This window comes from Aulonocara stuartgranti, assembly GCF_965226115.1.
Source record: "Aulonocara stuartgranti genome assembly, chromosome: 6".
Taxonomy (NCBI): Eukaryota; Metazoa; Chordata; class Actinopteri; order Cichliformes; family Cichlidae; genus Aulonocara; species Aulonocara stuartgranti.
Window position 1 is genome coordinate 23,671,822 of NC_138944.1, and position 11,284 is coordinate 23,683,105.

Here is an 11,284-nt window from a genome sequence, read left to right on the forward strand (position 1 = left end):
TTTTGTTCTGTCCTCTGTCAGAAGGATCCCACGCTGCTTCAGCAATGTTGGGGCTCTGGGGAGATTGTCAATGACTGTTTATGTTTCTCCATCCATTGAATCCATTGGCACTGTGTTTGGGATCATTATCACACTCAAACATTGAGCCATTTCTGGATGGTATTGTATGGCAGATCAAACCTGATTTTACTTTTCTGTGTTTTAAGAAGGTCCCCAACACCACTGACTGAATTACAGCTTCACATCGTGACAGAGCTTCCACCATGTTTTATAGATGCCTGTAGAAACTCACTGTTGTGCCTCTCCTTACGTCTTCGCTACAGTCTGATGATGAATTGAACCAAAAGTTTCAAATTTGGATTCATCACTCCATCACAGATTTTCAGTCCAATTCTTGTTTAATTTAGGGTACCTCAAGCTTTTCTCCCTGTTTCCCTTCCCTAAGAATGGCTTCTTGAAGCCACCCTGAAACTGAGACCATTTCTGATAAACAGATGGATGTGCTGAAGGGCCAGATGCATCTCTCAAGTCCTCTATCAGGTCTTTGCTGGATTGTTTTCCTGTTTCTTAAGGACATGACTTTCAGATACTGTTCATCTGCTGTAGATCGTTTTTAGGCCTGACACTTCTTCTTTTGTCCTCCACTTGTCCACTTTCCTCAGATGTTTTAAGGACAAACTGCATACTACGCTGGGAAATCCCATGTATTGCCAGTTTTCAGCTTTTTGGGACTCACCTCCTTGGTGGAAAAATAAAATTTTATGTCTGTCACATTGTGTTATCTTTGGCATTTTTCATAGATTCAACTAAAAAAAATGGGAACAAATAATGTGTTTTTGTGACAGGCTGCCAGTAACAAAATGCCTAAAGGTACAATTTAAAATCGGTTCTTTGCTGTTTACTGTTATGTGTAAACACAACACTGGTTCATCCCTTGAGTTAGGAGCCTTTTTTATACTTGAATGAGTCACAGGTAAGTGTTAAAGCATTCCTCTGAAAATGGTCAGGTACAAGGACTCGACTGAAAATGAGTGAAAAAGCAGCCAATGTCTAAAGAAATGCTTTAAGTGCCCCTCAGAAAGCCTCAATAACCTGCTCAAGACTGTCTGCTTGGAGTTAAAATATAAAGAAGTCTTATACTAGATATATCAGGATTATGTCATCTTAAACAAGTATAGCACCACCTGTTTTACATACTCACAGGTAGAGATAAACATAAACATTTACATCACATCTCTGGCCATCGTTCTCCTTTTAGCTCTGCTTTTGGTCTCCACCTGTTCTCAAGGTAAATGCCTCTCTTTAGCTGTTTAATATTCCACTGCTGTTTATCAGCCAGCTGCTTTTTAGCTGTCTGCTTTTTTATGCCAAGCTGGGAAGGTACAGTGGGCTTTCATAGGTTTATTGCAGAAAACAGCTGGATGTTGCTTCTGTAAAAATACTGCGAGTGTGGCGATAGCGGATAGAAAACAGCTGCAGCCACAATCCAAAACAGTGAGCTGAAAGATGTTTCACTGACCTATAGAGAAACTCACTACAGACACCGTATCATTTTTTACTCATTAAAGCTTTTTTTTTTTTAAATGGATCATTATTTATATTTCCCTAACTCAGCTAAGGTGCCTTTGATGTAGACATGTTGCTCACTGGATAAAAGTGCTAGACTGAACTCCTTGACCCAGAGTTGACTTACCAGTTATGAAGGAGCAAGGAAAGAAAAGTTCTTTTTTTCTTCCCCTCACTTTTCTGCTTCGCCTGATCAGTAATACAAATGAAGAATTTCGGAGCCAGAGCAAGGGAAAAGAATTGGGCACTTTAAAATGTTTGCATAACAAGCACCTTCTCACTGCAAAGGTTCTCTTCTTTTTAATCACCTGCACTCTCCAGACCACCTACACCCTTCTTCATGATCAGATACAGGACTGACTGGCTGATGTATGATCCGAGGAATTAATCTGCTAAGCCTGATTGCCATTACCGCCATGCGATTATGCACCTTGATTACCGAGCCCACCCCAAGGACCGTGACGTGCCCCGGTGCACATTTTAAAGGTGCGCATAAAATTATGTGGTGATTACCCCACAATAGATCAATCCACAAGCGAATGAGACTGTGTGGCCATATAGACCGTCTCAAGTAGGACTGTGATTATTAATAGGTACTTGAGGTGACCTGATACCTGAAGCTTGAACCAATGAAACTGCTTCTGAACCTTCATATACGCAAATAAATTCCTTTTCATACATTCTGAAAGTCATTATTGGATTATTGTTGTAGAGGCAGAATTGTTTGGAGTTCAAGCATGGATAAAAGGGATGTTGGACTCTTCAGAGACAACTGGAGCTGTACTTATCCCTCTCAAGATAGGCTTCAGACATTCAATGGCAGTACAGCTTTGGAAGGGCTTCACACTCAGGAGGAGGAGGGATGCTTATTAGTCTGTGTCATCATATAGAACTAATGGAGGTCAGTGTGTTGTTGCATGATGAAAAAGACTATGAAGAACAAATGATGTACATAAAACAAACTGCTGTGTGCCAATTGGGGGAAAAACAGAAAGCTGGTGATTACAAGTAATGAACATGTAAGTACAAATCATCCTGTAGTGACACTTATCCTCAGAATTTGGGCCCATCTAATCCTTCGCTGTCATTTTTTAGGATTTTTTTTTATCCTGAGCCAAAGTACTCATTTGGTGCAGCAGATAAATAGTACCATTGACTTATCCAGAAGCAATCCTACATCAAGCGATTAATTGGATGAGACAATAAGGCAGTAAAATCACATCAGTTCATGGTTTTCTCCTTGGTCACATATGGAATATGTTAGTCACACAGACACGCTACCTTGGATAAACTAACCCCCCCTCTACACAGTGCAACAGTTTTTGTTAACATGTTTGCATTAGTAATGCCCTGGCAAGGATTTAATGGACTTGATGTGCTACAATTCACAGTGGTCCACGTTCTTAGAAAGCATGGTGCTCTGTCATGTGCCCTCCCTGCACAATTACTTAATGGCTTCAGCAATTATGCATATCTACAGGAGTTTTTTTAAAACAACAACACGCACACACTCGTCAGTCAGAGGAAAAGAACTGATTTACGTCTTTTGTTAGGAAGACTTACAACATACTAAACATATTCAATAAAGGCACCGCTGCTGAGACCGGGCTCACATGGTGCAGATACATCAGCCATTTACAGTATGCAAATGCGAATTTGAGCTTACAAACGCACAATTGCAGAAATTCCATCACTGGCCACAGTTCAATAACTCTTCAATCTTCAAGTGTCTGGATAATGGTCACCGTGACTGCACATCGCCGCAATTTAAAAACCTCAACCATCCATCACTGGACAATGTTTGCCACTAAAACAACACGGACAAGCGGGTGCGTGCCGATGCCGGTTGGGCCACGCGCTATTGTAAGCAAGGATGAGTGATAGACAGGAGAGGATGGGTACATACTATTCACAGTGCTCTGTGTGGCAGCTTGCATTTCCACACTGCTACAGTATGTTTGTCAGCCACAGACAACGCAGGCACTTGCGCACTGCCGTGGGCATGCAAAGTAGTGATCTGCCAGCCAACTGCGTCACGGGCAGTGTACCACCGCGGAGACCCTCATACATGGATGGCTCCACGGTTTGCGGTGACAGATTGTGAGATTTTGGCATGTTGAAAAATGCCTCTGAAAATCGTATGCATGTACACAGTAGAGCAAATCAGTGTTGTAGTTGCTTTTACGTTAAGCATTGCTCGTACAATGATCTCTTCTTTACAGAGTGCTGCTTAAAAAAAACACTCTAAAGATTACAAAATGAAGAAATGGCTTTCACCACAGCTTTGAGTCACTCTTTCCTTTTTCTTGTAGAAAGGTCTGAAGGCACAAAGATTATTACCTGCACTTACAGGAATGCAATGGGAAGTTTTGACAAGAGGAGGCTAAAGTTCCAGCGTTATTCAAAAAGAAACAAAATCACGATAATAGAAGATGATCGTGTTCAGCGCTTGGGTTGAAATTAATATCCTTCTATAGCCCCCAAAAAAGAGGAAAAAGGGGCAATTGAATGAACAAAGGAATGAATGAACACAAGGCTTGAGATCATCTCATTGACATGGCAAGAAAATGTCCTTTTTAACAAGATTACCGTGGCACATGTGGTGTTCACATCACGAGAAAATCTTTTGAAGTCAACAGGGATTCGGGGCGAGGTATTCACTGTAATGTGTTTGAGCCTCGTGAGTCACAGGGCAGAACTGCGATGTCTAATGTTAGGGCTACAGTGTGGTGCCATGGGGGGCCTGTTATAATGTTTATTTTGGGTAAGACACACACTCATCTGAATGCTCCGACGGGGGGTCTCGACGGCGCACGATACCATTGAGCAAAGTGAGATCATTCCAAACCACACACACGAGAAACTTGCTGCTTCCAGAAAATTTTATTTTGCTCATAAACTTTTCATAAAAATAACAACATCGATATTAATTTAAAGTATTGTAGAAACTGTGTATGTACAAAATCTTTACTTGAACAGTTAATATAACTTAAGGCGAGTTAAATTACTTTTTGCAGTACCCTGTTGGTGACAGTTTCACCAAACTCTGAACATTTTTTTTGTTTTGTTTTGTTTTGTTTTTACGTTTTTTTGCTAAAGTGTGAACATTTTTCAGCATACAGTATCTCCAGCAAAAGATATGAGGAGTCAAAAACCCTTTCATCGCCAAGGTAAAGTCTACAGAAACTCGCAGCAATGTGTGCTACCTGATTACTTAAAAGCAATGTTTTTTTTTCTTTTTAAATATGATTTGCTAGGTTTTTTCCCTAGCTCGAATAAACATACCTCTGTACATACTGTAAAATGGCTTGAATTGAAAAGCCGTACCACAACTAGAGTACATTCCCTTTTTTTAAAATCTAGATCAACAATTCAATGAAATAACTCTCATCGTACCAACAATGGGATGAAGTGCGAAAAGGTTTCCGATATCAAATTGTAACATTTAAAATATTGTATTACTAAACAATAGCCCTCAAAAACCAAGACATTAGTTATGATTTAGAATACAATTCACCTTAAAAAGGACGCTCAAATATACTTGTAAAATATACAGTTGGCTATAAAAATACAAAGAAAGTACAGTAATACAAATATATTTATTTCCCATTTATGATATATCTTTCACAACTGTAATAATCCAAACAATTGTAACACAACACAAAGACCAGTGACAAAAAACACTGACAGCATAATGATAAGAAGATAAACAAACACTAAATCTGATCAAAGGTGGGCAGCTTTATGGTGAGAACCATAAATATGTTAGTCTACATTCATGTCAATAAACCTTCACTGTGGAGTGAACGAGTACCTTGACAGAGGTTGATATTCCAGCCAAAGGAAAAAGAAAAAAAAAAAAACACTGACATAAACATGCAAGAATTTTTAAGAAACATAGTCCAAACAATTGCTCTAAGAATGCTAAAAGCAGAAAATAAGAATCTTAAATGGAGATATTAATAATCTGTAAGTGCAATCCATTCAGTGTGAGAGGCGAATGGAGGTTGGAGCTGTCCAGGTGAAGGAGGTGCTGAACAGCAGTCATGCAATTCAGGGCGGAGAGGTTTGGCTTTACTGACAGTAACAGCAACAAGTTAATTGTTGATCTGTTTACCGACTCTTACAACTTATGCACTTTTTTTTTTTTGCATAATAGTCAGCAGCATCGGCAGCCTGCAATAAGGCCGAAGCAGTCCTCTTCCCCTTCTCTGCTCCTCAAAAACTCTTAATATTCGCAAAAACCTTTTACGTTAGGTATTGGCTCACCAGTCAGACCAACTCAGACATCAACTTGTAGTCAGCTGGTTTATCTTCCAAGACGGAAAGATCCTAACATGTTAAGTGTGCACACGCGGCCTGGTCTTCAGATCCCCTCGGGAAGAGTGAACGGCCACGCGCCGGTGGTCACCTGTGGCTTAATTTCCATTTTCTCCTTTTGTTTCAGATGTACGCGTCCGTGCCGTTTTCTCTCGTCGCTGCGGGCAAAGCGTTTGCCGCACACGTCGCAGGAGAACGGTTTCTCCCCGGTGTGAGTCCTGGTGTGGGTGGTGAGGTGATCGCTACGGCTGAAACTGCGCAAACAAATGCGGCACTGGAAAGGTTTGTGGCCTGTGTGGATGCGGATGTGCCGGTTTAACTCGTCCGAGCGAGAGAAGCGCCGGTCGCAGCTCTCCATGGGGCAGGTGAAGGGCTTCTCTTTGGCGGGGCCATGAGAGGCGGCAGGGCTCTTTCTGGCCCTGGGGGGCTTCGCAGCGCGGGTGGTGTAACTTTGGGCAAATGAATCTGGCAGCAAGGAAGAGTACAGGATGGAGTCTATGGTGCTCGGTAAAGCTGGTGTTGTGTATAAGGAATCGCACTGATTAGATGGCTGTGGAGGTTCGGGGAAGGGTTTCAGGTTAGAGGAGAGGCCCATCGGCGGGGGTGGGAGGTAATTATTGTACATGGGGCTGGAGTAGCTCTGAGAACAGGTGTCAGAGAAACACGGCTCCTGTTTGATGCCCTCCTCCACTTTAAACTCCATCTCCGGGTTGGGACAAATCGGGGGGAACGTGTCTAAAAGTTCCTTTACATCCATTTGCTGGTCAGGGGGGAAATCGCTCGACATCGGAAAGGTTTCAGTCTGGAAACTGGTCTCCAAACAGTCAGACTTATTAAGGGTCCCCCACTCGTAGCAGCTGCTCTCAAACTCATTCTTCACCACGACGGGGAAAGAAGCAGCCTCTGACTTTGGTTCAGCCTTCTTCTGGTTAGGAGCTCGGGATGAGCTGAAGTTGAGCTGGGAAGAGGACGGGTCTTGGACCTGGCCGCCGGCCTGATCATCGGGATACCTCGAGCACGTCTGATCCGGAGAGTACACAGGAGGAGTGGGTCCGGAGCACGTGTAGGACTGCCTCTTGGAGCCAGGGTCTCCAAAATTACCACTGCTGCTGTCCAGCGGCGCAGGCGACGGATAAGTTCCCCGACTGCCGCTCTGTTGCACTTCTGAAAGCGGCAGCGTGGATATGCCCACAATCTCTGTGATCATGTTGAGGAGTGTTTCGGTGCTGCACGGCGCTCCCTGAGATGCCTCCACATAGAAACTGCCGGAGTAGGCGAGCGAGGAGGGGGTGTATGTGTCTTTTGGGCACTCGCAGGGGTTAAAAGCGAATTCTGAGTTGGAAGCTTCGGTTTTGAGAGTTGCAGGTGTTCCTTCTGTGGAATTAGAAAGAGAGGAAACTTTGTAACCGCGAGTCTTTTATAAGTGGATTAAAAATGAGTGGAATTTAAGCGATTGGTGGGGGTGTGTGAAAAAAAAAAACTGCGTTACATAAACATCCGTGCGTATTTTGCCCCCGATAGAGAGCATACCGGACTGCCCCGAAAATAAAGTCTCATCGCTTTCCGGTAATGCTCATCTTCTACGTTTTAAACGGTCATGCATGCAGATTCATCGACAGTGCAAACATGCGAACTCACCGTGGCCAAACTGGGCAGGTACTCCCCGCTCTGCATCGACATACACCTCCTGGTTATCTTTCCGCACGCTGTTTTCCATCCCCAAGGAAGAACTGTTGCAATTCTCAAACTGAGGGTAGAAAGAATCTTTCGCATTCAAATCCATATTGTTCAACATACTGATGCACTTAAAAGTCCGTCTCTCCCAGGGAAGGAAATAAAAAAGGTAAAATAAAAAAAAGGGAGGGGGTAAACAAATAATACAGAAGCTTGTTTTCTTTCAACCCTCCTTTTGATGGTATTCAACAAATGATCCAAAGTGGTCTGTGGTCAAAAACAGGGAAAAAAAGCAATTAACGGTATTCCTTTTCGTTTCTGCTCCTCGGTAGGTATTTGCCTGCTGTGGATTTCACATCAGCGACTTCCCCTCTCTCTCCTTATATACACTTTGGCAGCTCCCTCGGCCCTCCTCCCCATTCATCAGCTCCAGTGAGAGGATTCCCCGCTGCGTGTAAACTTCATGCCCATATATGGACAGAGGATGTGACGGTGTCCCCACCTCCCCTCAAATCCTCCCTCCTCCCATGCCGGAGAGATGGGAGTCTGACGCTGCAACAAGTGGCGGTAGTGTTCCTTAATAATGATGCCTTTTTCTTTCCACATAAACGAATCGTCTTTTTAATTAAAATGTCACAAAAGTGAAGCTAATCTTGAGCCATAAAGTCCTCTCCTGGATGCATCCTCGTCCAACGCGGAAAATTTCACACTGAAAAGAAACGATGTCAAAAGGGCTCCACAGTCCATGCGCCCATTTGTTTTGGCTGTGCATGTCAAACGAGTATTATTCCTCTCGTTTAGTAGCCGAGAGGGTAGCAGTTACCAATTAAGGATGTGTAAAAAAAAGAGTTACTCCAACTTGGGACTATGAGCTTAAAAGACGGAAATGTCTCATTTGTTGCAGTAACTACACATAACATGCAATACAGAATACTAAATACTATAAAACAAGATCACTTACATGACCAAACAGGCCATAAAGGACGTTGAAATGCGCGTAAATGTGCGAGATGAGTAAGAAATAACGCACATGTAGCCCAGCAGATATAACGCAAGGATACAAAAATGTCTATAAAGTCAAATGTAACATATTAAAGGTGTAACGAAGCACATTAATTGACTTTGTTCTATTTAAAAACCTGAAAAGAAAGAGGCTGGCTTCACGTGCTGTGACACGGGGTACAAATATCACTACACGCTTTAAATACACGCCTATGCACACCTATTCAGGTACTTCTTTTCCCCTCGGCTGACACCATCCTTTCTCGTGTCTGGTGCAGACTGTGTGATCTGGATGTTTCTAGTAGTGCGCTGAACTCTCCTTCCAGACGTTCCACTGCTTAGATTTACTTTCACAAATTCACTTCCTCTCGAGGTGCCGCTGGAAATTGTGGTCGCTCACTCTATCAGGCGAATAACAGCACAGCCTGGTCTGAGCGAACCCTTGGCCTTTAAAAGCATTGAAGGGAGTCGATAACACCCCTGAGGTGTTCAGTGGTTGAACCCAACTGTTCACATGACATTTCAACCCCCCCAAAGCATTTTTTTTTCCACTTTCGCATCTGTTGCCGGGTGCACTCCGTGGTCACACTTCCTATTACAAAAAGTCGATACTCTTTCATAGGACGCTGCAGTCTGCAGCAGACCTCTGGCTCCGGCTCGGAGGTTCAGGACCATGGATAGCGACGGTGCAGCGTTCGGCCGTGTAATCACACATGAACCAGCAAAAAGTCATTACTTTTTCTTTCTTTTTTTTAACTTCACTCTGAATGCTTCGTGTGTGTCTTTATTTAGGTGAATTGCATTATTTCCCTTAAAATCAATCCTATAGCCGGCAGAAGAATTCATACCGAAATCATTCATTTCCATTAACACCGTGGAGCTTTTAGCTCTACAAATAACATTTCTTTTACATGAGCAGGAGGCCCAGAGTTCTGAGTTGTACAGCATTAAAGCGCATAAGTGATACTCTAAGCCTCTGTACAGCCATAATGTTCATGGGAATATTTGAGTATTTCAGTAAGATGCCTTATTAAGCCTTAAGTATAATAGTACTTCAAACATCTGCACTAATATTGTATTTAATTTCCATAGAAAGCAAATAACAGTTCATGACATAATCTGCATACTAGTATACTGAAAAAACAACAACATGAATCCTCAAACGTATTTAAGGGGTTAGAGGAAGATTGTGTTTTTAGACATGAAATGCTATTCAAAAGTGTTTCTTATATTGTGTCCTTCCCATTCACATTCTGCACATGAGGGGTCAGAATAACAGAAACTCCTCTTATTAAAAAGCCCAATAACTAAATGCTGTGTACCCTTAATGGTAAAGCCATGTACATAAATGGCACCGTGTACTGGAGTGCATTAAACAGCACAGGCTGACCAGGTAATGAAGTGGGCGCTGAGTGTCTGTTGGTATTTTAGCTTTTATAAAAGCAGACGGACAAAATAGGGAACACGCCTGGGAGAGAGGAAAGGACAGGGACCCCTCCTAAAATTATGCAGACTTCTCAAACTTCTATCTACCGCACTGTGTAATTTTTAGGGTTAAAACGTATTCAAATGAAGCAATCTTAGAAAAGGGAAATCGCTCTTTAATTTGACTTTTGCAATAGCTGTAAAGCCAGCAACACGGGGTCACAAGTGCACGCGGCTATACACGAGCAAAAATCTAACAAGGCAAGGGAAGGAAAACCAGAAAGCTGCTTCATTCACGTACGACAGACAACTGCAAGGGCTCAGATCTCAGGCCATTCCACCTGACTCTAAGTGTGTTTTGTTACAGGCGAGATTAACCGAAGGTAAGAGAGATTGTGGACTATATGGAATAAAAGTTACTGTGTCTACTGCAGCACAAATGCAAAAAGGACTATTAGCCATAATAAACAGCCTGCTCACGCTAGACAGCTCAAATTTTATGTTATCTCCATCAATACTGAGCGCTGGAAAATGTATCAAAGGATCTCTAAGTCGCTACCCTGTCATCTTTTTAAGGTAGGGTATGATAATAGCATATAAGCTCTTTCATTGCAGCAGTGACATTCTCCGGAACAAATCGTTTTCACCTCAGCTATGCACTCTAATTCTAGGCCCAGAGATGTTTAGCTTTGAGGAACTGCCTCCAAGTAATCCAGAGTCTATTAAAACCAATCTGATCACACAGAGTTCAGATCACGAGATGCTGTTATGATAACTGCAGTGTGGCTAACCTCTCTCCTCCATAAAATGCCACAGCACAGGGACTAAGTAATGGATTTACGTAATGTTAGCACTTACTGACATTATAGCGCAGGGGTAACTCCATACCTGTGAAAGTTAAATGAAAGCCTTTGTTTTATTCCCTTCCTCTGAGCACTGTGAGACAAAATGCTCCTGTTTCTGAGGAAACGGCTTGCTAGGCAGGGAAAGAATGTAGAGCAATACCAACTTCTCTGTTTTAATAAGATATTGACTTCAAAAGAGGTTTAAAGTGCTGGCAATGGAAAGAAGATGAAACATTGCTTTAATGAAAGGATGTCTTGGCACTTCTGCTAAATGGATAGTTTCAGTAGAGCACAAGTAGAACTTGCTTTAATATAGTACTGACCTATAACAAGCTCAAGCTGTAGTACTTTCTAATTTAGCTAATATATTAATTTGTCTTCTAACCTTAAGGTCTGGAGTCAAGTGCCCTGTTTTGGCATCTTAACCCATCTTTTTACTATCAGCCCGGTGT

General features: G+C 42.4%; 1 protein-coding gene across 2 annotated transcripts; it reads right to left on the reverse strand.

Moving 5' to 3' along the window:
* Positions 1-5,069: 5,069 nt before the first annotated feature.
* On the reverse strand, positions 5,070-9,306 carry LOC309709008 (uncharacterized protein). Of its 2 annotated transcripts, XM_082537431.1 has the most exons (3): positions 8,783-9,306; positions 7,525-8,269; positions 5,070-7,260 (listed from the first exon to the last, which is right to left on the reverse strand). In XM_082537431.1, exons 2-3 carry the CDS (start codon positions 7,679-7,681, stop codon positions 5,933-5,935), a joined length of 1,485 nt encoding a protein of 494 aa, XP_082393557.1. In that variant the 5' UTR covers positions 7,682-8,269; positions 8,783-9,306; the 3' UTR covers positions 5,070-5,932. The 2 variants fall into 2 exon arrangements, with proteins under 2 accessions (XP_082393557.1, XP_082393556.1); XM_082537430.1 differs by lacking the exon at positions 8,783-9,306 and having other exon boundaries at positions 7,525-8,289.
* Positions 9,307-11,284: the final 1,978 nt, after the last annotated feature.